Below are 27245 nucleotides of genomic sequence, written 5' to 3'. Positions count from 1 at the left end.
GCAATTTTTTGAAGAAAAATGTGTGTCTTATAGTCTGTAAGGTAAGGTATACAAGACATGTTGACTAAATTTGCCATTTCTTTCAATTGTTGTCTTCAGTTACATTTCAAAGTAACGTATGACAATAAAATAGACAATAGATCATTTTTAGGTGACAAAAATAGAAGAACTGGTACTAAAAATAAGGTAATAATTAGAAAAAGAGACTTCAGTTATTTGTTGACCACTCAGTAAATAATGTATTGCACTGCACTTTGTCTCTATAATTCATAGCTGTGCATATTGAAAGTGCTGAAGGTCAAATTACATTATAAATTACCTTGGAGTGTAATATGTATTGGCCTAATAAGTCACCCTATCAACTGAGTGTCCAAGGATGCCCCCACCCAACTTAAAGCTTCAATTTTACTGTGAATTGTCCATACTCTTAGACATTTTACATATTCTCCTGCATGCCTAGCTGGAAGAATGGTCCTTGGGAAATGTATTTGACAACAAGCTGCTAAACCAACATTCTGATACACATTTGAAACAGCATATGGAATTGGGGCTATACAGTCTCATCCTAAGGTGTAGGTAAAGATTTCCTACCCTTATGTAGCCATTTAACATCCTTTAAGTGGTCCACAAATTTTCTCAATTCGTTTCTGTGTATGAAAGGTAGTACAATTTTCTGATGTCACTTTATCTGAAGAACATTTTCACCTCTTACAAGGGGAGGCCGCCAATTGTGAAATTCAGATTCGATTCATACTGCGCATAATAAAAGCTCATGGCCAGAGGTGTAATGTGGCAGAGCACCAAGATGCACTTCTCAGCCGTTGTCGAGAAAATCGACAGTTAAAAGTAACTGTTGCGGGGAAATACTCTCTACGATTAATAATTTTCTACAGCGTCGTGGCGCAGCGGTAAGCGTTAGGGTTCGTAATCCGAAGGTTGCCGGATCGAATCTCGTGCCATACAACTTTTTTTATTATTAGTTTTTTGTAATATATATATATACAAAAAACTATTAATGAATTGCTTATGCATCTTGGTGAAGGCGGATTGCTCTCCAATTGTACCGCTTCCATTTTTCCGTTTGTTTAACAGGGTGTACCAAAGCTCTCATGTCCGCACTGATTATATATATATATATATAATTTCCGATAATCAGTTGCAACAATTATGCATATAATAAGTTGTTGAAAGTCGTTTGTCGTGGAAAAACTGGCGACTTCAAACATCATTATGTTTTCCGCAAACAAAGTTGTATTTCACAAATGTTATTAATTGTCTTCATAATGTTAACCACGTATAGTTAACGGAAGATGTAGAAACGATATTCTGAAATGAATACGTATAGCATAAGTCAAACGTTCGAATTAGAATAGAGACCCCACAAACACAAATTTGCTGTGGCAGGTATGAAATATAAACTCCGTTACTCGCTCGTTACACTTGAAGGACAGATGTTGAATGGGCCGAAACGAGCCACCGCATAACAGCGTAGTTGCCTGCTAACTTCGAAAGATGGTAGATGCGGTCCCTACTGCAACTTCTAACATCATCGAAAATCAGTGCGGACGTGAGAGCTTTGGTACACCCTGTTAAACAAACGGAAAAATGGAGGCGGTACAATTGGAGAGCGATCCGCCTTCACCAACGTGCATAAGCAATTCATTAATGTTGGAATTACAAAAAAGTAATAATAAAATAAAATTGCATGGCGCGAGATTCGATCCGGCGACCTTCGGATTACGAACCCGAGCACTTACCGCTGCGCCAGGACGCTGTAGAAAAATATTAATCATAGAGAGTATTTCACCACAACGGTTTCTTTTAACTGTCGATTTTCTCGACAATGGCTGAGGAGTGCATCTTGGTGCTTTGCCACATTACACCTCTGGCCATGAGCTTTTATTATGCGCAGTATGAATCGAATCTGAATTTCACAATTGGCGGCCTCCCCTTGTTAGATGTGTTCCATTAACTATGAATGATTGAGTCACATGGACCCTCTTAGTTTGCTGGGTCCGACTGCTCAACCAAGCACCCAATCCACTGGGAGTGTTTGTGAAATTTAGTGGGTTTGATTTTGATTCCATAAGACACAAGGGAAATAGTCAATCCAGGCAGAGACCTACACAGCATACGTGTGGGTTGGGGTGGATAGTGCAAGGATTGCCTGACATCTGTTTTGCCTCAACAGTCATGCACCCCAATGGTCTGCATGTCATCTAGGGGACTGAACAGTCCTGATTGGTTACAGGTCCTGCAAATGTGGGATTCCTGAGCTGGGAGCTGGTAACTGCTACCACTTCTCTTATACTGTAAATTCTGAGCCTGCTTCAGTGATTACTACTGGGCATATTATTGGAGTATTGGGTGTCTTGAAGAGCAATGATCTTGTCTCAGACCAGAGGATGGTATAAACATCCATCTTTTAAAAATGCAATTCATAAAGAAAGATACCTCAAACCAAAAAAATGCTATCAGATACAGATAGATAAAGCATGACACTGGCTGAACAGAAACATGAAAGTGTGTGAACTCAAAAAAGACAGTAGCCATTTTCTGTATGAATTCTTGCAGACTTTCTTGGATCACTGCGCAATTTGCACGGTGGAACTTCCTCGTGTGTGAACTGACAGTAAACAGTTCTGCAAAAATAATATTTCATGGTATGTATTCATGTATGTTTGTCTCCTAGTAGCAGTTTTTTTTCTGTTGCAGTGAATAGTGGCCGTAATGTCATACAACGCCGTTCTGATGAGTCTTCAGTGACAATACCATTTGAGCGGACATTCCGCAATCTTACTGGAGTAGGATCATCACCACTAGAGCAGCAATACACATATTGTGGTTGTGGATGGCCACAACACATGCTGATACCCAAGGGTCAGCCAGAAGGATTCCCTGTTGAGTTCTTTGTTATGGTATCAGATGGCAGTCAGGACAGGGTAAGTCCACTTGAGTTCTTACTCCAGTTTGCAATATATGTGAAAAATTGCTTTAAACTACAAGGCAAACTCCAAATTATACACAATAACTTCTTTGCTTTACATTAGATTACAGGGAATAAATAAGTCATGTTAAAATAAAAACAGTCTTACATCATATAGAAAGAGAACAGAAACTAAATGAGTAAGAAACAGGAACAGAAATGCAATCAGCGCCTGGAAAATATGTTGTTAAACGTAAGATTTAAGTCACAAAATCTGAACATACTATTATTCTATAAAATCTTACTGTTTTGCAGCAGCCAAACAAAAAAAATTTCTGTTTGTTTATGGTCCGTAATGAGAAAATGAAATTATGTTTGGTAATCATGAGAACATATTATATCATTACTAAATAATATAATTTAATTTTTGTCTGGAAAATCTGTCAACAGGTGGAGCAGCCTGATCCAGATGTTGGTTGTCGTGCGGCTCATAGTTACTGTGGTCTGCACAATCGTTTGTACCCAGATAGACGTAACATGGGATATCCATTTGACCGGTTGCCACGTGATGGTGTAAACACTCTGCGTGAATTCCTGACACCAAACATGGCCACAATTGACGTGAGGATACGGCACATTGAGACTGTTGTCGCTCCTCAACCTGGAAATCGTCCTGGGATCCCCCCAAATTTTGGATGATGAAAATGAACATTACTCTCATACTACTGTATTAAACTTGCAGAGAGACATGGTGTTTTTGCAGAATTGTACTACAGTTAGTTTTCACAGAAAATTATAATACTCTTAAGACATATATGTCAATGGATCACCATGAGGTAGGCTCAAGGAGAGGGGTGATAACTAGTAAAACTTCCAGAGAAAACCTTTTTGTAGTGCTAAAATACCCCCCCCCTCCCCTCCCAAATACATACACACTGACATTACCCCATGACCCATTGGTCTGGATTTGGGAGCAGGAGTTGAATAGGGGTGGATATGGGGCATTGCTTGGTTTGGTCTGACAGAGGAATACCACTTTGGGAATGGTGAGAAGGATAGTGTTGTCAACTACTCTGTGCCTCTTTTACTAGATTCATAGTGATTTATCCTTGGATATATATTATAATTGCATATTTCCATTGTAAGTTAAGTGAAACTCAACACAATCATGACATTGCATTTACAGTGTTTCATTACTCATTGTTATGTATGGTTTTGGTGAATTTTGTTTGTTTGACTTCCTTTTGTATCTGTTATGAAAGAAATAATTTATTAAAAATGCATATCAAGAAAACATTATAAAGATATATCTTATATTTTTGGGCTCCTGAAATGAAAGAAAGAACCCACTACATAATTTGTGGGAACCTTTTTTAACCTTCCTACAGATTAGCTTACTATGTTTAAAAAAGAAAAAAACGCTGAAGTGATTCTGAGATAAAGTTGAATCTCGTGTTTGCATTAATATAACTCTAACAAATCAGTTAATATGGTGAAGATTCGTTTTGTGTAATGCAGGGGTGAATAATTCATAACTAAAAGCAATCTAATTAAAACAAACCATAGAAGCTACACTTCTACTGACTATAAGCCCACAAACTGATGCAGCCCTTTGACAGGCATCTTAACTTTTACATTCTTGTACATATATAAAACTATAATAAGCATCACAAAAGATGTTGCAGAGTGGGCTAAAAATGCTATTTTACACACCGACAGCACACGGAGGAAGAACAGCATAAGAAGCATAATCCATCGACTGACTGTTCTTAAAAAATGTCCCCAGTATCCAGGTATCAAATTACTGAGAAGTCTGCCTAAAAACTTTGTGACAATGTACATGGCACAAAGTTTTCAAAGAACCTCAAAGACTATCTGGTGAAAACGGAATTTTACAGTGTTGAAAAGTACTTATCACATTAAATTAGTATATGTTGTTACTTATAATCAATGATGTTAGAATGTAAGAAAAATGGTTAGGATGTATGTTATAATGAATGTTTTTCTATTTTTGACGTGTCCTGTATTACATGGACATTCGCTGTACACCATGTAATCCTGCAGGATCAAATAAAATTCAGTTCAGTGAAATGGAGCATCATGAGGTAATTTGTTTATGGGAGCAGTGGAAATATTGCAGACGTACCAGACAGCTAAATACATTATCTAGATGGACCACTCTCAGCTGCAACATTTCTCTACTGCTGCTGAAAATTAACTGCCGCATGATACTCGATGGGCTGCCACTTTATCAGTGGGCGACATGCTGTGGCACTGTGGTGTCCTTCATGAAAGAAAGAGGACACTGTATTATAGAGCCTGTGATGCTTATTATAAATCTCTACTACAGGCATTTTCCAACAAACTTCTAAACTTTGCCATGATGAAACCCCTGTACAAGATTGTGGCCACAAAAAAATGTCACCAGTTATAGGCCTGGAGCACAGAGTGGTGGTTTCTCAGAGAAAATTGAGAAGGCCTTTTGTAATAGCCGACAAAGAGGTTCGTAAACAAGAGCTAATTACCACCAAATCATCAGTATAGCTTTAAGGAATCCATACATACAACTCTAGTTATAATCCTAAACATTATAGAAGAAAATCAAATGGCTTCTAAAATATTTTTTTTTTTTTATGTTTGAGTTGGCCTACCATGGTATGTTGCCACATAATTTCAAAACAAAAGGAATACAAGGCATTCCACATTAATGTATCACTTATAGAATTTGTCTTGCAAATGAGCAGCAAGGAATTCATTTCTTTCTTTTGTTAACTTACTGGTTTTGATCTCTACACCCAACATCAGATTGATCTAAAAAAGAAAGGACATGCATATTTATGAGTAACAGCATTATGATAAGTTGCAGCAGTATAAGTACTAGCATTGATTCACATGACCTAAGAAGCATCTGACAAATAACATACTTGTCTCCTTAAGTTTAGTAAAAGTAGCAAATAACAATTTTAGCTGAAAATTTTTAGCCACGATTATGACAGTGTTTTAGTTGCTACAAATTCTTAAACATTGGATTGCTGCAATCTTCAAGGTGATCCTCTCACCCCTCATCAGCAGCAAAGAATCATACTTAAATAAGACAGCCCCTAGAAATATCACAAAAACAATAGCACATTCATCAGCAAAACTGTATGCCATACAGTATACAACCAGACCATTTTCCAGGTTCAGTGCTTTAAAGAGGAATAGAATATTAGTGTTTAAACACCTTCTCAATAATGAGGTCATTAGAGACGGAGCACAAGCTCGGATTAAAGAAGTATGGGGAAGGAAATCAGACGTGTCATTTCAAAGGAACCAACCTGATATTTGCCTGGTGAGATTTAGAAAATCACAGAAAATCTAAAACTTTGTGGCCAGATGGGAACTGAACCATCAGCTTCCCGATGCAAATCCAGTGTGCTAACCACTACGCTAACTTATTTGATGTGATCTTAATGACAAAATCAGCCAAAGTATTTTTTTTTTTAATGGGCCCAACATCTTGGTTACAGTGTTACGCAGAAAAGCTCTTCATTCCCCAGGGGTCCCACTACTGATAGGGCTCACACAGGAACATACACACTGAAAATAATTATAACAATAATGATTCATATATCCCATCAATGGTGATAAAATTACCAACCGTTAAAATTTTGTAAATTTACCAAGTATATATCTGTAGTGTTATTGCAAACTGAACATGTATATACAAGGGAAATCCAGTATGGAATGTAACAATATTAGAGAAAGAAAGTTTCTACTCACCATATAGTGGAGATGCTGAGTCGTGGTAGGCACAACAAAAAGATTCACACAATTATAGCTTTCATCCATTAATGCCTTTGCCAACAACAGACACACACGCACACACACACACAGACACACTCACGCAAACGCGACTCGCACACACGTCTGCAGTCTCAGGCAACTGAAAACACACTGTGAGCAGCAGCACCAGTTGGGAGTGGCAACTGGCTGGGGCGGGGATGGGGAGGAATAGTATGGTGAGGGTGGTGAACAGTGAAGTACTGCAGTTTAGACGGAGGGCTGGAGAGAAGCTGGGGGGGAGGGGGGGGGGGGGGGGGGGGGAACTACAGAAAGGAGAGAAATAAAAAGAAATAAAATAGACTGGTGTGGCGGTGAAATGACAGCTGTGTAGTGCTGGAGTAGGAACAGGGAGTGGGCTGGATGGGTGAGGACAGTGACTAACAAAGGTTGAGGGCAGGAGAGTTAGGGAACGTAGGATGTATTGCGGGGAAAGATCCCACCTGTGCAATTCAGAAAAGCTGGTGTTGGTGGGAAGGATCCTTATGGCACAGGCTGTGAAGCAGTAATTGAAATGAGGGATATCATGTTTGGCAGTGTGTTCAGCAACAGGGTGGTCCACTTGATTCTTGGCCACAGTTTGTCAGTGGCCATTCATGTGGACAGACAGCTTGTCGGTTGTCATGCCTGCAGAGAACGCTGCACAGTGGTTGCTGCTTAGCTTGTAAATCACATGACTGATTTCACAGGTAGCCCTGCCTATGATGGGATAGGTGACGTTAGTGATTGGACTGGAGTAGTGGTGATAGGAGGATGTATGTGACAGGTCTTGCATGTAGGTCTATTACAGTGGTAGAGCCATGAGGTAAGAGATTGGGAGCAGGGGTTGTGTAAGGATGGACGTGTATGGTGGACAGTGGGAGCACCCCCCCCCCCCCCCCCCCCCCTCCCTCTGTTCACCTTCTCTTCTGCCCTTCATTTAAACTACAGTACTTCACTGTCCACCACCTCCACCATACTATCCCTCCCCACTCCAGCCTCCTCCTTACCCTCACCCAGTTGCCACTACCATCATGCACTGGTGCTGCTGCTCACAGTGTGGTTTCAGTTGCCTGAGACTGCAGACGTGTGTGCGAGTTGCATTAGTGTGAGAGCGTGCATGTCTGTGTGTCATTGACAAAGGCCATAATGGCCAAAAGCTGTAATTGTGTGAATCTTTTTTTTGTGCCTATTGCATCTCAGCATCCCCGCTATATGGTGAGTAGCAACTTTCCTTCTCTAATATTGTTACAGGTGTATAGAAGTTCTTACAGATACTCTGTCAACTGTCTACTAGATGCTATAAGTATTGAATACAAAGTTTAACAGAGAAATAGTACTACAGACATATTGTTCATTATACCAGTCTGCAGTCATATGGAGTACTGCACCAGGTAATCAAACTGTGTACAAAACAGAAAAACAAGCCATCAGAATTATCTGTAACATAAAGAGGCATGATTTGTGTCATCCTTTATTGCCTGTCTTAAAAATACTAAACAGTAGCTTTTGTAAGAAACTGTACTTGTCAATAAAATAATCAAAAAATAATGAGACAAATTAGAAAATAAGTACTTTATTAACAACGTTCTAAATGGCACACCAAGAAACTGACTGTTTCTAAGTGCCTATATGAAAGTTTTTACAAGTTGATTCTTGCAAAGAAGAAAACAGTAAACTAATTACTGTTATAATGCTATTTATTTTCAGAAATAGCAATGTTAATGGTTTTTAACTGGCAAGTTCAGAAGGCAGTTCATGTTTCAATTACATTTGTTGTTATTTACATTAGTTGCTGACACTTTTTTCCAGCAACTAATGTAAACAACAACAAATGTAATATAAATATTAACAGCCATCTGAAGATGAATCTGTCACTTCAAAATCAGTAAAGGTACTGTTTTTGTAAATAAATACCATTACTAACAGTGGTTGGTTGCTATTTTTTTCATTGCAAGAATCAACTCGTATTTTGTATTCAGCCACAATCTTAAAAATATTGGTTTCAGGAAAATAGTAGGAAGAAAGTTTTTGTTCCTAGTGCCATTAATGCTGTAGCACTATGTTTTATTTGTGATGATGTGAGTACAGCATTAGGTTTTTAACTAGTAGAACTGTAGTCAACAAAAGGCCATTCAAGGGCCATCTACTAATCCATTTTTGAGAAACTTTCTTCATAGTTTGGCACCTGAATCAAGTCTAAGAACATGCAACAGAGCACTGAGAACACAACAGCACTGAAAATGCATGTTGTGATAAATTGGCATTTATAATGTTTTCCATTTCCACTCTTCAATTATAAAACATCCAACTGGACTACTTCAGAATCAAAAAGTACAAAAATATAGTTAAATTTACTTCTGATGGATTACAGTTTCAAATATGGCAATGGAAAGTCCTTGGTATGATATAAATAATTTAAGGAGTAAAGGTAAGAAATCAACTGATAGTGTGGTCCTGAGTCATCAACAGGGACATAAGCAAGACTGAGCAGGCGAATCATTGTTCTGAGTTATAAAGTACACAGAGACCTATACAGCTACATTATCTTGACTGATTAAATTGTGCTGGCACAGAAGCATGACTAGGTTGAAGGTTTGTGTCAGGTGGCACAGGAAAGAAGGACAGGAGGGTTGATGATGGGTGATTGACAGCTGAGAGGAAGAGGCAGCAATGCACAGGATTAGAATGTGGCACCAGTGATCTTGCTCTGGCCATACGCAGAGACTTACTTGCAGCACACAGTGTCATGGAGGAGTGGATTGGGAGGAGATAGAGTGGAAGAAGAGGGAGACTTTGAAGAGGAAAATGTGAAAATAGGATGAGTGAAGTTAGGGTTATGGGACAAAGGTGGAGGTGGGTGGGTGTGAAACAGGGGCCTGCAGAGATTGAGGCTGGAAGAATTACAGGAATTAAAGATATGTTGCTAGGACAACACCTGTTTATGTAATGCAGAGAAGCTGATGTGATGAGGTGGAGGGGGGGTGGGGGTGGGGGGTGGAGGCAGGAGGAGAGGGAAGGATCCAGATGGTATACAGTGTGAAGCAGCCACTGAAATCAATCATTTCCTACTCAGTAGCATGTTCTGCCATGGAGGTCAGCTTTGTCACCTCTCCTTCCCAGCTGTCAGCCACCCTTCCCCAACCCTCCCTCTCAGTTCCTGCTTCCTTTCTTGCCTCATCCATTCCACTGACACATCCCCTTACCTGAGTTGAAGTGTTGGCATAATGAGTGTGGTGTGTATGTGTGTATGAGTGTGGATGAATATGTGTGTGTACTCTATAACTCTGAAGAAGAATTTCTCTGAAAGCTAGCAACATTCTCAGTTTTGTTTATACACCTGTCAACAACTGACAACTATGATTATTTATTGAGTTGTTACCTATACTCCTTAAATTATTTGGTCTACAGTTTTAATTTTGTAAATGAATTTGTTATTAAAATAAGTGGAAAATCATGATGTAAAAATGTTTGTAGAGTGCTTTACATGATAATGGTTAATTTTATGTCCAAATTAAAGTGCGGAGGCTCTAGACAACACATATCTACTATTAATATCTAATTTTATACCATCCTTGACTTACCGTATGAGATGTGACTACACTGGAATAAAAAAAAAAAAAAATTGGAATTTGCAGTGTTGCTGTTGTTTTAAATGTGGGGTTGTTATTACTTCTGTATAACAGTAATTTGAGCATCTATTTCACCACATTGTCTTCCAGACTTTATCATCACTGCTGTAACAACTACTTTAAATCCAGAAAATGTTGTCTTTTCAACACCACATTTTAGAAATAAATTTTCCACTCCACTTGCAACATGCAATATATTTTCCTATACTTTAGATACAATGACAGATCATACTAATCACATATATTAAATCTTCTCTAAACAAGATCAGTATCAATGTAAAAAGTTCATCCAACTTACATTTTAACATTTATCTATTGTGAGTATACCAGTTCTTGGGAAGTCTGCACATGTGCAGAGCAGGATAGCAATCCGCAGAATACTTACTGCCACATCTGAGAAGGTATTTCTACTTATTAAGTTGCCATGACCACCGTCCCATGCTGCAGATGTGCATCACTCCTCTATACGGTTTCACCATGTGCACAATAAAAATAAAACCAGTGCACAATATATGCACATTTATGTTAGACATATTATTTTATGGTTTCATTTTCTTAATAAGAGGGTCTTTTCAAAAGTTCTGCATACTGTAATAAAGAATTATTTGTTTTACAAAATATCTTCATAGACTTTTAAAGTAATCTCCAGTGTCGACCTGTATGATTACTCAGGTCACCTTATGGAAGTTTCATCAGTTGTACCAAAATATTTTCCATGTAATTTAACAATATCATGAAAAGGAAAGTTGCTACTCACTGTGTAGCACAGATGCAGTCACAGGTAGCGACAACAAAAAGAGTGTCAGAAATAAAGCTTTCGGTGAGTATGGCCTTCGCCAAAAATAGACCGGGATTTTCCATTATTTGTTGTCCATGGAGTTGTTTCTTCACTTTGCAAAGCAAATCAAAGTCTGGTGGGCTCATTTTGGGATTGTGTGGTGGGTGGGGAAGTATTTTCTATCTATATTTGTCAAGTGTTTCTCTCACTGATAGGGCGCTATACAGACTTGCATTATCATGCAATACCAGCTGCAAGTTTGTCGGGCCTTCTTTGACATGTTTTTGGGAACAAAATATCTTCCAGAAATAGTTTGTCATATGCACTTGTTATATACGTCCCCTGGGGCACTCTATTTGTAGTTGTAACTCCAATCATATCTTACACAAAGCTCTTCATCAGTTTCACCTTTGACTGTTAATGGCAGAATTTTTTCAGGTGTGGAGGCTCAGAACTTTCCCACTGCGACAAATGAGACTTCAGTTCTGACTCAAAATCTTGTATCCAGGTTTCAGTCCTTTTCAGAAACTGTTCTTTTTCTGTTCAATAGCATTGAAGCAATTCTTCTACAATTCTTTTGTGACCTGCTTTTTGCTCTTTGCTCACATCACGTGGAACCCATCTGGCACCAACTTTTCTTATCTTTAACTTTTCAGTTACAGTTCTGTAAACTTAAGTGACAGACAATCTCATATGCAATTTCCTCACATGTTTTCTTTTTTTTCGATCCTCTCCCAAAATTTCTTTAACAATAACCGGAGAGGTTTAGTCTGTTGCTATTAATGGTCTTCCATTTCTTGTGTTGTCCTCAGTGCTTACTGAACCTTCACAGAAATGAGCAGACCACTGTGATACTGTGCTATGATCCACTACACTATTCCCACACACTTCTCTCAAAGCATTGTAAATTTCTGTTGGGTTCTTTCCATGTAGGGATTCGATTTCGATGTAGGAACACTGGTCACTGTGTGTAATCTGACCTGACTCACTTATCAGTTTCAGCTTCCATTTTAATACTGAATTACACATGATACATCCATGTGAACCAGCAAACACATATACGACCTTTGTGCCTTAAGTCTTGCTCACAACTGACATGAATTTCAACTTCATCATGCCACCATAATGGTCATGTATGCACAGTATGAAGGACTTTGTATTTAAATTACTTTTGTTTTGAGCATCATTCATTGGTAAGAAAATGTAGGGATATGCTTCAATCCTATGGAATTTTATGTATAACTACAAACTCTACCTCAAGAAAATGGTAATCAAATCCAAATGGACATGCAAATCTAAACATAAACAGATCTTCATAAAATTTCAGTCATTGTAAGTGACAAATCACTAAAATCATTCATATAACCCAAAAATCTTGCATGACCATTTGTAGTGATATAGGGTGAGACATACACTATTAAAGGCAAATGCTTGCTAATACTTGACAGATACCATTCTGAGAAATGAGTGCTTGTAGATGCTGTGAAAAATGATGCTACTTTCAAAAACCAACACTGTACTTTGCTTTCACATACATTATATGTTCGGACCTAATAGTAACAATCAGAAAATAGTATATGGTTAAAACATTACACCATGAATAAATAGAATAGAAACTGTCCAGATCATACTCCTATCATGAACATAATAGTGTCTTATAAATTAAAGTGTAGATTTAAGATACACAGTTTAAGATTAAATCTGCGTCAAGTGTCATTGGGCAGTAACCCTTCACAATTGCAAGCCAGTTAACATTACTCTTGTATCAGGATACATTAATTCTGACTGAGGAAATTATTTCCACAAGCAGTATATTAGGTCATTTGACATTGGTTCAATAATTGCAAAATAGAGGAGATGATGAGCAGAGGAGTCACACAGAAAAGATAAATAGTTCCTTAGGTTTTGACAAAGTCTTCTTTCAGAGTTAAATGAAGCACAAAACTTACATACATACAACCACTGTTGTTTTCTGATGCTGTTGTCTGACTTGGCTGAGCTGTGATCTTGTCTGGATTGGGTGGTGAGGAAATGAAGTTTGGATTGGGTGGTGAGGAAATGAAAGGACTGTGGGAATTTGTTCCTCACCAAATATGACATGCAGATACAGTAAAACTACAAGGCAAGCGGAGTAAAACATAAAGATAAGTCATGGAACATTAACAAAGCTCAATCAGCTACACAAACTACCTGTGAAACCAGTCGTGATCTACAAGCTAAACTGCAACCACTGTGCTGCGTTCTGTGTGTGCATGACAACCAACAAGTTGTCTGTCCACAGGAATGGCCACTGACAAACTGTAGCCAAGAAACAAGTCAACTATCCAGTTGCTGAGCACGCTGCCAACCATGACTGCTTCATAGGCTGTGCCATATGGATCCTTCTCACCAACACCAGCTTTTCAGAATTGCGCTGGTGGGAACTTCCCTGCAATACATCCTACGTTCCTATATCCCTCCTGGCCTCAACCTTTGTTACTCGCTCCTCACCCATCCAGCCCCTTCTCTGTTCCCAGTTCAGCACTGCACAGCCTTATTCCAGCATCACACCCAGTCTTTTTACTTCTCTCCTTTTCTGTTAACCCCCCCCCCCCCCCCCCATCCTCCCCACATCTCCCCTGCCCTCCGTCTAACCTGCAGCCCTTCACTGTCCGCCACCCGTGCCCTACTATCTCTCCCCCTCCTTGCCCCAGCCTCCTCCTTACCACCACCCACCCACCACTCCCATCATGCAATGGTGCTGCTGCTCGCAGTGTGGTTTCAGTTGTTTGAGACTGCAGTCATGTGTGTGAGTTATGTTTGCATGCATGTGTGTGTTTGTGTGTGTGTGTGTGTGTGTGTGTGTGTGTGTGTGTGTGTGTGTGTGTGTGTGTGTGTGTGTTTTCGATGAGGACCTTACTGGCTGAAAGCTTTATTTGTAACAGTCTTTTTGTTGTGCCTATCTGTGACTCAAGTTCTCCACTATTTGATGAGCAGCAACTTTCCTTTTCATAATATTATTAATTTAATACAGGAATTGAAGAACTATGCAATACACAAATAACTGGACTCCCATGAGTAACATGAGAATATCTAAGCTAACAAAAATGAACAAGGCAAAAATATATACAATTTATGAATTGAGAATGTAGTGAATCAGAAAGGCTACAGTTAGATGGTGCTGAATCATTAATGCCTCAAAACATCATGTCAGTCCTATAACTACGAGAGTTATCCAGAAACTAAGGTTAAAAGGCATGTTGCTTTAGCATAGAATGTCCGTGGGGGAAGTTGGTACCACTGCCATGTTGTAGGAAGCCAGTGGAAGCAAAGAGCATTCCCAACAATCAGTAGCTCATTGATTAGTGTTATGGTGACTGTTAGAAATGATGATTCTCATTCCGGATCCCGCCAAATGCAGAGTGTACACTGTAATTCACTACCTTAATGCTAAGGACATGAACACTGCTGCAATTCAGCTCAAAATTGTTTCAGTTTATGGAGAGGACTTAATTTCAGGGCAGCATGTGATGAAATGAGTACGGAATTTCAATTCTGGAAGGACAGAAATTCACGATGAACGTTGAAGTGGAAGCCCGTCTGTTGTGACTGATGATGTGGTGCAGAAAATTGAAGAAAATCTTTTCTGTGATCACCGTTTGAAAATTGACAACTTGCATGCAGTTTGTCCAAACATTTCACAAACTGTTGTTCATGAAATCGTAACTGATCAATTAAATGTGTTCAAATGATTGTGAATTCCTAAGGGACCAAACTCCTGAGATCATTGGTCCCTGGACTTACACACTACTTAAACTAACTTATACTAAGAACAACACACACACCCATGCCCGAGGCAGGACTCGAACCTCTGGCGAGAGGGGTCGCGCAGTCCATGACATGGCACCTCAAACCGCACAGCCACTCCTGATCAACTAAATTATCGCAATTTGTGTGTGCAGTGGGTGCCAAAGATGCTTACTGAAGCACACAAAATAAACAGAGTCAGTGCCGCTCATGAATTTCTTGATTATTTTGAGACTGAAGGCGAGGATTTTCTGACTCTGTAGAGACAGAAGATGAAACATGGGCCTATCACCATTCTCTAGAGAGCAAACAACGATCAATACAATGGTACCATACTCATTCTCCTTCAGCCAAAAAATGCTAAACTCAGCAGATGGTGAGCAAAATCATGGTGTCAGTGTTTTGGGTCAGGAAAGGGGTTTTACTCATTAATTATTTGGAAAGAGGTGAAACAATAAATGCTGCAAGATATTGTGAGACCATGAACAAACTTTGCAGACCTGTATGAAACAAACGTTGCAGGATGCTGACAGTGGGAGTCTGCCTCCTTCGTGACAACATCATTTGCACACCGCTCATGCAATACAAGAGTTGCTGACTTTGTTTGGTTGGGATATTTTAAGCCACCACTCTGATAGCCCCGACCTCACACCTAGTGACTATCATCTGTTCACTAAATTGAAAGAACACCTTCATGGAAAACACTTTTCCAATGACGAAGACGTGAAAATCGAAGTGAAGAACTGGCTCAAAAAGGCAGCAGGAGACATCTATAACACACGAATCAAAAAACTCATCCCACAGATGACAAAATGTGTTGAGGTAAATAGTGATTATATGGAAAAATAATGTAAGACCTATACTACAATGCATGTAAATTTTATTAAAATAAATTAATTTTTTGTACTTCAAAAATTTCATGTAACCTTGCTTTCCGGATTAGCCTCATAGTTCTTCATAGGCATCAAGGAAACCTGTAATGCTGTTCACTTAATAGGCACACAAAACTGCCTCAGCTTTGAATCTTCATAGGTCATGCTCTTATCTCATTGCATTACAGCAAGCCATTGTGTTCTGATAAATTAATAACTTGAACAGTTCTTCTCCTAAGATGCTTAGAGCACGTGACAGAGTTTTTGCCATGTGACATGTTGTCTGCTGTAATGCTTGATCATCTACTAGGACAGATAGGTGGTGGGCACAAGCACATTAGTGCACCGCAACACATTTCCCCCTGCGAGAAGGAGAGAGCAAGTTGAGGAGCACGGTGGATGCTCCCAGGGTGGCAACACAGTATTAGCAGTGATAGGTCTGCTGGCACACCATGCACATGTGACATAATGTGTGCCATCCTGTGGTGGCACCAGAGGTGTTCACCACTGCTGTATCTTGCTGGCAGACGGGGCCACGCATTGTTGCAGGGGCATGTGCTGCATCATGGGGGTGGTGACAGGTGTGTTAGTCTTGAAGGCATGACATTCGTGCCTCGCATCTTGTGCAGGGTGCCAGAGGATGGATCAGGCAGTGGTTGCCCTGCGAGCCCAGGAGAACTAGCACAATGCAGAAGACCAAGTTGCAGGTTGATAGGTAAGAACAGGTTTTAGGGCTTTGGAATGTCTCGATTATGCCATTAGTGGCAGGATGGTAACTAGTTGTAAACTGGATAAGCATACCACTAGTTTTGGTGAGTGTCTTAAACAGGCAAGATGTGAATTTTCATCTGCAGTCCATCGCCATGTGGTGGGAACACCTTAGATGCGAGACGCAAGTGCCTCGGTAATTGTATCTGCTGTGATGGCAGCCAGCAGCATGGCTTCCAGACACCAAGTGAATCTGTCAACAATGGTAAGGATGTAATGGTGGCCATTTGATGATGGAAGGGAGCCTAAAATGTCATGTGGACATGGGAGAAATGATGGTCTACTGGGTGGAAAGAAGCAACAGGGACATGTACATAACATCTTCTATAGCATGCTGGCTTGGGAGGCAGGTGCAAGCCCAATTCGTACATTCTCACTAGATATGAGGGAAGATGTTCTCATCCAGTAGGCAGGAGATGATGGATGATATCCTGTGTACAAGGGAGTCGATCTCTGAAACACTGAAAATGCACTTCTCCAGGTTGATAACTCCTGCCTCTTGGAGGTGGGAAAAGATCTCACAAGGCACCTGTGTGGTCTGGAACTCAAGCGAGAGTCGCACCAGACCTCTAAATCCCTACTGGGAAACGAGTGTATTGTGAGATTATGGTCAGTGTTTGGGTCACTGTGCAGTCATAACAGTTTGGGATCAGCTGCCTGAGCATCAGCCATGGCAGTGTAGTATATGAGGGTGGAGAGGGTGCAGGAACAGCCGAGGTAGTCGTTGACGATATTCTCAATGCCTGCGACACGATGTGTGTAATTCGTGAACTGTGCTACGTACTCCTGCTGATGGAACTGTCTAGAGGAAATGTTTGTGCTTTCCTTTCAATTAAAATCTGTCATAAGGGGGCAATGATTGATGAAGACCGTGAAGGAGCATCCTTACACTTAGGAAGTACTTGGCCACCTCATATGGTGAGGGGCTCATGGTCATATGTTGTCCAACTCCACTGCAGCACAGAGAACTTCATTGAAAAGAATGCCAGTGACTGCCAGAAACCTTCAATGTGTTGCTGAAGGACAGCACCTAGGGTGGACTGACTGGTGTCTGTTACATTCACAAGGGGGCGGTCGGGTGATGCACCAGCAGTGCAGCATGGGAGAGGTTGCATTTTGTTTGTTCAAAACTCTCCCTCATTAGCACCATTCAGGGAACAGACCTACTGCCTTTCATGTGTTCGCCCTGGAGGAGGCAATGAGTGATACTCTCATGCTTGCAGTGTTTTTGAGGTGTCACTGGAGAAAATTTGGCATCCTGAGAAGCCTGTGGAGTTCTTTGGAAGTTGTGGGGTGTGGAAATTCAGTACTGGCCCAGATGTTCTCATCCAGTAGGCAGGAGATGATGGATGATATCCTGTGTACAAGGGAGTCGATCTCTGAAACACTGAAAATGCACTTCTCCAGGTTGATAACTCCTGCCTCTTGGAGGTGGGAAAAGATCTCACAAGGCACCAGCGGTGCTCCACAAGATTACCGGCATAGATGAGGACATCATCCAGGCAGGCAAAACAACCTAAAACACTGTGTAAGACATTGTTGAGAAAGACTTACCAGGTCTGGGTGGCATTATGGAGTCTGAAGAGCATAAACAAACTTTTGAAGAGCCCAAAGGGGGTGATTAGTAGCTGTCTTCTCCAAGCCCTCTGGGGTGACCAGTATTTGCATAAATGCTTTTGTCCATCTACTTTGCTGAAAACAGTTGCACCAGCCACCGATAGCTGATCGGGAGTGGGTGGGCGTAACGTGGGCACGCACACTTGCAGTCGTGGGCATTGTGAGACAGGGTTCGGTCTTAGGTCCTTTACTGTTCTTGATATACATTAATGACTTACCATTCCATATTGATGAAGATGCAAAGTTAGTTCTTTTTGCTGATGATACAAGTATAGTAATAACATCCAAAAACCAAGAACTAAGTGATGTAATTGTAAATGATGTTTTTCACAAAACTATTAAGTGGTTCTCAGCAAACGGACTCTCTTTAAATTTTGATAAAACACAGTATATACAGTTCCATACAGTAAATGGCACAACTCCAGTAATAAATATAGACTTCGAACAGAAGTCTGTAGCTAAGGTAGAATTTTCAAAATTTTTTAGGTGTGTCCATTGATAAGAGGTTAAACTGGAAGCAACACATTGATGGTCTGATGAAACGTCTGAGTTCAGCTACGTATGCTATTAGGGTTATTGCAAATTTTGGTGATAAGAATCTCAGTAAATTAGCTTACTATGCCTACTTTCATTCACTGCTTTTGTATGGCATCATATTCTGGGGTAATTCATTGTTGAGTAGAAAAGTATTCATTGCTCAAAAACGTGTAATCAGAATAATTGCTGGAGCCCACCCACGGTCATCCTGCAGACATCTATTTAAGGATCTAGGGATCCTCACAGTAACCTCACAGTATATATATTCACTTATGAAATTTGTTGTTAATAATCCAACCCAGTTCAAAAGTAATAGCAGTGTGCATAGCTATAACACTAGGAGAAAGGATGATCTTCACTATGCAGGGTTAAATCTGACTTTGGCACAGAAAGGGGTAAACTATGCTGCCACAAAAGTCTTTGGTCACCTACCAAACAGCATCAAAAGCCTGACAGATAGCCAACTAACATTTAAAAATAAATTAAAAGAATTTCTAGATGACAACTCCTTCTACTCATTGGCTGAATTTTTAGATATAAATTAAGGGAAGGAAAAAAAAAAACAACTTAAACATTAGTGTCATGCAATATTTTGTGTAATGTAATATCTTGTACAGACATCTTTTATTAACATGACATGTTCCACATCATTACGAAGTGTCGTGTCCATGATCTATGGAACAAGTACTAATCTAATCCAATCTAAAGGGATGTGCATGGCGTGAGGTGAGCTTTTTGCATGTTCCAAGGTGGAGGTGGGCTTGTCCAACTTGCCAATCGTGTGCATTATAAGTTGTGCAAAGTCCATGGAGATTCACAGGGTGTGGAGGGTGTGGGTGTTGATATGGACTGTACATGTGAGGAACTGTGTGGTGGCTGGGGGAGGGTGGGCATCGCAACACTGCACAGTTGCGGCAGTGGTGCAGGTGTTGCAGGATTCTAAATCCCTGTCCACCACAACACTGGCTGCATCCATGTTTGTGTAGTCATGCACGGCTAACACCATGTGGATTAAACATGGATAGACTCATGAACCATTTTGCAAGTAACAGTGTTTCAGGAATGATCACAGGCTCACCATGTGAACAGAGATGCTGGAGGAGCTGTGAGAGTCACATGTTGGCAGTTTCCTCTGATTAAAATAGTGCACCTGTGCACTGCATTTCCAATGCTGCCAGCTGCATTATCAACCAGTCTTTTAAGGCACTGAATCTGCCTGGCAGGTGCTTGCCAGCTGGAGTGGCCGAGCAGTTCTAGGCGCTTCAGTCTGGAACCGTGCGACCACTACGGTCGCAGGTTCAAATCCTGCCTCAGGCATGGATGTGTGTGATGTCCTTAGATTAGTTAGGTTTAAGTAGTTCTAAGTTCTAGGGGACTGATGACCTCAGGAGTTAAGTCCCATAGTGCTCAGAGCCACGAGCAGGTGTTTGACGATGTCACGGGCATCCACAGTGACCAAAGGCTTACTGGCCATGGGTGAACTTGGTGGTAGTGGTAAACTGAGATCAGACTTGCCCTGCTGCATGGCACTTCTTTGGCTGTGCTAGCATTGGAATGGTGGTGTAATGTGCTGCTCACTCTTGTGGCCTCTGTGGCAAGCACTAGGTGGGTGGTGGGGAATGTGATGTAGGCAGTCACTCAGTGTGCACGTACACAGTCCGGTGTGGAGCATGGCTGGGAAGGGGTTTCAGGTGGGTCATCAGTATGGAAATTTGTTCTTCACTTAACAAAAAATGCAGATACAGCAGTATTGCTAAATGAGCGTGGTAAAAGAAAATGGTAAAGTGTGGAAACATGTCATGAAAGAATGTCTGGATCTGAATAATTCCGTTATTGGAACATTAACAAGGCTCAATTAGTTGCACAAACTTATAAAAAAGTTCAGGAACAACGGAACCTTGGGTCAGTTGGTATAACAGCACACACCATGACCGCCCACTGTCCATCGGAAAGATCAGTTATTGTAGTCCATTTAGACGACACGAAAGGATGTCATTAATATTCTTGTGGTACAGCATATGTGAGTAATTTAATACAGGGATTGTAGAGCTATGCAATACACAAATAACTGGACCTACATCAGTCATGTGAGCATATCTAATTTAACAAAAATGGACAAGGCACAAAAACATACACTTCATGAATTAAGAATGCAGTGACTAACCTAGTACAACAGCCAAAGCAATTGCACAACACAATAATGAACTTGTGGTCTGTAGGCAAGTAATCTAACAACGTTAGGATTTCATCTCTAATGGCCACATGTGTGGTGCAGCGGCAGGTTACCTAGTTCACAGAGGGTATGGTTCACACTGCACTCATTATATTGTAAGGGACTCCATGAAGTGATATTCCACAGTCAGAAAGGTCGTGATGAGGTGCTGCTGAATCATTCATGCTCCAAAATATCATGTCAATCCTATGCCAACTAGTTTTCCATAGGTGCCGAGGGAAGCCTGCAGTACTGTTCGCTTAGTAGGCACACATAAACAGCTCACCTTTCATATCTTCACAGGTCATGCCCTCATCTCATTGTATTACAGCAAGTTCTTATAAATTAATAACTTGAACACATAAGAAATATTTACTCACAGTGCACATCGTTGGACACTTCAGTGCTGACACAGGAAATGTTGGGGGTTGAGAGCACTTCTTGCATATTCTTTTTTGAATATAACCCAGGTGCTGTGGTAAAAAAGCGCATAGCAGAGAAAACTCATCCTAGGATGTTTAAAGCTTGTGAAATAGTTTTTGCTGGGTGACATGTCATCTGCTGTAATGTGTCATTGTCTGCTAGGGTGGGCAGGTGGCAGGCACAAATGCATAGTAGTGCATTGCCATAGGACCATGGAAGAGGAGTCGCATTATATTTCACTGAGGTCACTTGGGCCCCTTAGGCAAAGATAGTTAATTAATACAGCTCTTGCTAAGGGCCCCTTTAATATTGTTATCAACCTTTGTATTAGTTCCTATTGCCTGAATATGTAATCAATTTAGGTATGAAATTCTCTTTTCGGTGAACCCAAAAGAATCAGATAAATTGCTATGTCACCATAGATGAAAGCTATTAAAATTCTAAAGACAATAGTTACAAATTGTTCAGAAAACAGTAGCATATTAAATAAGATTCTTTTTAGTGCACCTTCTCTTCTTCATTCAATCCCTAAAAAGTTTTACTTGAATATAGATTATAACTACTAGTGATATTGTGGACTATGACATGACAACACCAGTTTCTGATTTAAATGCTCATCAGTAATTTTAATTCCCTGACTCTCAGCATACAAAAATGGCAAATTATTTGTTAATAACAACTAAAACTGGCTTTTTATGACTAAGTCTGTAGGACAAGGGAAGATTAAGTAAAAATTATTTCATCAGATCAGAGTCAGTGAGTAAAATTGTGACAGATTAAAATTATTGCATTTCATCTCTGGTACAGCTGACATGCTCTACTATACCAGAGACACTATTTATTCTCCTTCATATTACTTATTTTTCTGTATCTCAAAAATTTCTTTTTACTCTTTTAACCAGTGAACATCTGTACAAGTCAGGAGGGACTGGCCACTCAGCTGGTGAACTGCTGCAGATGTTGAGAGAGACCTGAACCATTCAGGCATTGAATTGCTATAGCAGTCCTGCCTGTCTTGGTATTTCTCCACTTAATTACGCTTGGCTTCTGTGGTTGTTTGACCTATGTTGTATCTATCATCTGTCTTAGAATACTATAGTTAGCAATAGTGTCACAGTTGCATTCAGTTTCAAATTATAGTTCAGCTTTTGTTGCACTACTGCTTTCATGCCTTGTATCAGTTCTGTACTGATTTCTTGAGATCATCACTTAGTTTCTACCAGGATTAATATGGTATACTGTGGAGGAAGGTCTTCCTTCATACTGGGGAGTGACTTTGAAGATGAGGATGAATTATCATCTGAATCTGATGATGTTAATGAACAGAAAAAGCCTTTTTTCCCCACTTCTATAGCAGGTACATGTGCTACTCTGGCTGTTCCATCAACATCTAAAGCATCCCCAGACATGGGCTTGTCTACTGAAGATGAAAATGAAATTACAGATAGCGAAATAGAAGAAGGGGTACTGGAACCACCAAAAAAGAGAAAAATGTCATGGAAAAGTTAGAACTTAAACTGAAAAAAACATATGCACAACACAGCTAATTCTCAAGTGAAAGATATCATAAACAGTGACAACAGGCTATGTTTGTCTCAGTTGTTCTTTAACATGAATATCATAAACATTTTGTGTGAGGAAACTAACAGATCCTTTATCAAATGTCTGCTGGTCATATTCTAAAGAGGGTCCAAAGAGTATGGAGTGACATGAAGAAAATGATATTTACATATTTTTTGCCACAATCTTTATCATGATAAGAGTAAGGTATCAGAGCCTGTCTGAATATTGGCCTGAGAATCCAATTCTTCATACACCAATATTTTCTAAACTGTTACCTAGAGACTGATTTCAGCATGTCTTGAGATTTTTAACTTTGCCAATAATGAAAAGCGTCACAATTATGACTATTTAGACAAGCTATGCCCAGTAATTGACCACTTTAGAAAACAATATTAGGAAAGTTTCTAACCTCATGAAAATGCCACTTCCTTATACACAAATATTCCGCACATCCAGGGCCTCGCTGCGATGGAGCACTTCCTTTCACGCCAATCACCTGCCACTCTACCAAAAACCTCTTTCCTCATTACCTTAGCCAGCTTCATCCTGACCCACAACTTCTTCACTTTCGAAGGCCAGACATACCAACAATTAAAGGGAACAGCCATGGGTACCAGGATGGCCCCCTCGTATGCCAACCTATTCATGGGTCGCTTAGAGGAAGCCTTCTTGGTTACCCAGGCCTGCCAACCCAAAGTTTGGCACAGATTTATTGATGACATCTTCATGATCTGGACTCACAGTGAAGAAGAACTCCAGAATTTCCTCTCCAACCTCAACTCCTTTGGTTCCATCAGATTCACCTGGTCCTACTCCAAATCCCATGCCACTTTCCTTGACGTTGACGTCCACCTGTCCAATGGCCAGCTTCACACGTCCATCCACATCAAACCCACCTCCATTATGACAGCTGCCACCCATTCCACATCAAACGGTCCCTTCCCTACAGCCTAGGTCTTCGTGGCAAACGAATCTGCTCCAGTCCGGAATCCATGAACCGTTACACCAACAACCTGAAAACAGCTTTCACATCCCGCAACTACCCTCCCGACCAGGTACAGAAGCAAATAACCAGAGCCACTTCCTCATCTCCTCAAACCCAGAACCTCCCACAGAAGAACCCCAAAAGTGTCCCAATTGTGACAGGATACTTTCTGGGACTGGATCAGACTCTGAATGTGGCTCTCCAGCAGGAATACGACTTCCTCAAATCCTGCCCTGGAATGAGATCCATCCTTCATGAAGTCCTCCCCACTCCATCAAGAGTGTCTTTCCGCCATCCACCTAACCTTCGTAACCTCTTAGTTCATCCCTGTGAAATCCCCAAACCACCTTCCCTACCCTCTGGCTCCTACCTTTTTAACCGCCCCCAGTGTAAAACCTGTCCCATGCACCCTCCCACCACCACCTACTCCAGTCCTGTAATCCGGAAGGTGTAGACGATCAAAGGCAGAGCCATGTGTGAAAGCACCCACGTGATTTACCAACTGACCTGCCTACACTGTGAAGCTTTCTATGTGGGAATAACCAGCAACAAACTGGACATTCGCATGAATGGACACAGGCAGACAGTGTTTGTTGGTAATGAGGATCACCCTGTGGCTAAACATGCCTTGGCGTACGGCCAGCACATCTTGGCACAGTGTTACACCGTCCGGGTTATCTGGATACTTCCCACTGACACCAACCTGTCAGAACTCCGGAGATGGGAACTTGCCCTTCAGTATATCCTCTCTTCTCGTTATCCGCCAGGCCTCAATCTCCACTAATTTCAATTTGCCGCCGCTCATACCTCACCTGTCTTTCAACAACACCTTTGCCTCTGTACTTCTGCCTCGACTGACATCTCTGCCCAAACTCTTTGCTTTTACAAATGTCTGCTTGTGTCTGTGTATGTGCGGATGGATATGTGTGTGTGTGCGAGTGTATACCTGTCCTTTTTTCCCCCTAAGGTAAGTCTTTCCGCTCCCGGGATTGGAATGACTCCTTACCCTCTCCCTTAAAACCCACATCCTTTCGTCTTTCCCTCTCCTTCCCTCTTTCCTGATGAAGCAACCGTTTGTTGCGAAAGCTTGAATTTCGTGTGTATGTTTGTGTTTGTTTGTGTGTCTATCGACCTGCCAGCACTTTCATTCGGTAAGTCACATCATCTTTGTTTTTAGATATATTTTTCCCACGTGGAATGTTTCCCTCTATTATATTCATTAACCTCATGAAAAGTTATACGTAGATGAAGGCCTTCTATATCCAAAGGCAGACTGAAAATCAAGCAGCATATACAGTCTGCAAATGAAGCCATTTTGGAATAAAGATTTTCATTATTTGCGATGTCCACATAAATTATATTTTAGATTTCATTTTCTATTGTGCTTATGTACAGATATTCCAAAATATGACCTCAGCATTTCAGTTAGATGTTGTAGCTGCATTGATAGAGCCATATTTATGAAAGGGACACATCCTGTGCTGTGACAACTAGTACACAAGTCATGCCTTGTTTTGTTGAACAACCAATGCTTGTGATACAGTCAGGCACACAAGAAAAGATATACCTGACATTGCTGAAAAACCAAAGAAAGATGAGCTTACTTTCTGGTCTGCATTGCGATTACTATTGGATCTAAAATGGTGTGACAAAAGAGATGTATGGTGTAAATGGATAGATAAAAAAATCTACTCACCAAGCAGTGGCAGCCACTGCTTGGTGAGTAGATTTTTATCTTTCCTATTACATTATATTGTCAAAAATTGATTATTTTCATTGTTTTAAAAGTGATGTATGGATGCTTTTGACAGTCCACTTTCCAGAAATGATGGAAAAATCAAAGGTGGATCACCAAACAGGGTTGAAGAAATTGAAACCTACTTGTAGTGGACTACAAAAAATATGATCTGTGGGTAAACGTGACATGGGGAGAATTAGAAAGCATTACCACAGGTTGTTTATTCCATCATGGACATGTCAGTTTGTAACTCTTCTTGCCTGTACAACAAATATGTAAGGAAAACTAGTTACAGCATCTTTCAAATAGGAGTCATCCAGGAAATACTGGAAAAATATGAAGTAGAGAAAAGAAGATCTGGTGCAGGAAAGAGATCCAAACTTTCCTTGAGACTCATACAATGTAGTCTCAAGGTTTCCTTGAGACTGACAGCAGGACCTCATCTGCATGATGAGTGAAGCATGGTCTGCAAGGAGCAGAAGAGGAGGAAACACAAAAATGTGTTTTAAGCAAAGCACTACAACACTGTGTGCCTTTTGCTGCTTCAAGATTTATCATACACAGAAGAATTATTGAAATGTAAAACTCTGTGCAATGAAATTGACATAATGTAATGTACTGAAATTTAATGTAAACCAAATAACTGTATAAGTGAAAACAGAAAGAACACTAAAATAACTAAAATAAAGCACCCACCCCACCAGCGCTGTGTCCAAAACCACAGATCCGACAGACGGGGAAAAAAAAAAAAAAAAAAAAAAAAAAAAAAAAAAAAAAAAAAAAAAACAAAAAAACAGAGAACTGTCTAAAAGATTCAGAACAACCTTTTTATTGAAAATGAAGATCAAAAAGTTTGAATATGTGTATAAATTTGTTCCTGAATAAGTGTATATTATACAGTCTTATCATTGTGATTAAAATGCAAGTGAGAAAGTAGGACAGAGAAGTACAAGAGAAGTGGAAAAAGTACACCGTACAGTGAGCACAGCCAGGCAGGACTGGCTCATATCTACAGCAAATGACTCAACTATCACAATGCTGCCATGAAAAGGTTAAAGTTGTTCAGTCCAATATTGGGCCTCGTCCAGTACTTCTTTCTTGTTAAGCCATAGGTCATCAGGGGTACATCTCAAGGGGCAGTTGGAACGTTGCAGATGTTCCATGACCTGGACTTCAGCATGGTTGCATTTGCTATCTGTTTCATTTGATTTGTTTTGATCAGTGTTACAACCATTCTGATGTGATTCGGCATTCTTCAAATCTTCCAACTTGAAGTATTTCCACTGCACATCTCATACGAGTTGGGGTAGTCATTCAGGGGCTCATTTAGCTCATTCCTAAGAAATATCATGTGAGATTTAAGTCTGCTAGGTACACATGAAGCACCATGTAGGGGCAAGTGCTCATTGAAAGACTGTTTAAATTTTTCTTTATGGTCATGTGTAGTTCTCTGGAATTCAGTATCTGAGAACCTGGCTGCTTTATGAAACTTCCCAAATGGTGTGGGTTTTATGAATCCTGTTGTTAACTTGCATGTGTCATTTAGGCTTGTATTGGCTTTTCTGGCAATCACAGATTTGGACCATACAGGGATGCATATTCTGGCA

The 27245-nt window shown here is 40.4% G+C and overlaps 1 protein-coding gene across 1 annotated transcript in view; it reads left to right on the top strand.

Annotated features, from left to right (window-relative positions):
• Positions 1 to 3625, top strand: part of LOC124712075 (phenoloxidase 2-like) — an 84569-nt gene extending 80944 nt beyond the window's left edge. Inside the window, exons 12-13 of the mRNA XM_047242370.1 lie at positions 2716 to 2942; positions 3377 to 3625. Coding sequence (XP_047098326.1) covers positions 2716 to 2942; positions 3377 to 3625 — 476 coding nt within the window. The remainder of the gene's footprint in view (positions 1 to 2715; positions 2943 to 3376) is intronic.
• Positions 3626 to 27245: the final 23620 nt, after the last annotated feature.

Source organism: Schistocerca piceifrons, chromosome 8 (assembly GCF_021461385.2).
Source record: "Schistocerca piceifrons isolate TAMUIC-IGC-003096 chromosome 8, iqSchPice1.1, whole genome shotgun sequence".
Taxonomy (NCBI): Eukaryota; Metazoa; Arthropoda; class Insecta; order Orthoptera; family Acrididae; genus Schistocerca; species Schistocerca piceifrons.
Note: the sequence above shows the minus strand (reverse complement) of the source record. Positions and strands in the feature narration are given on the sequence as shown.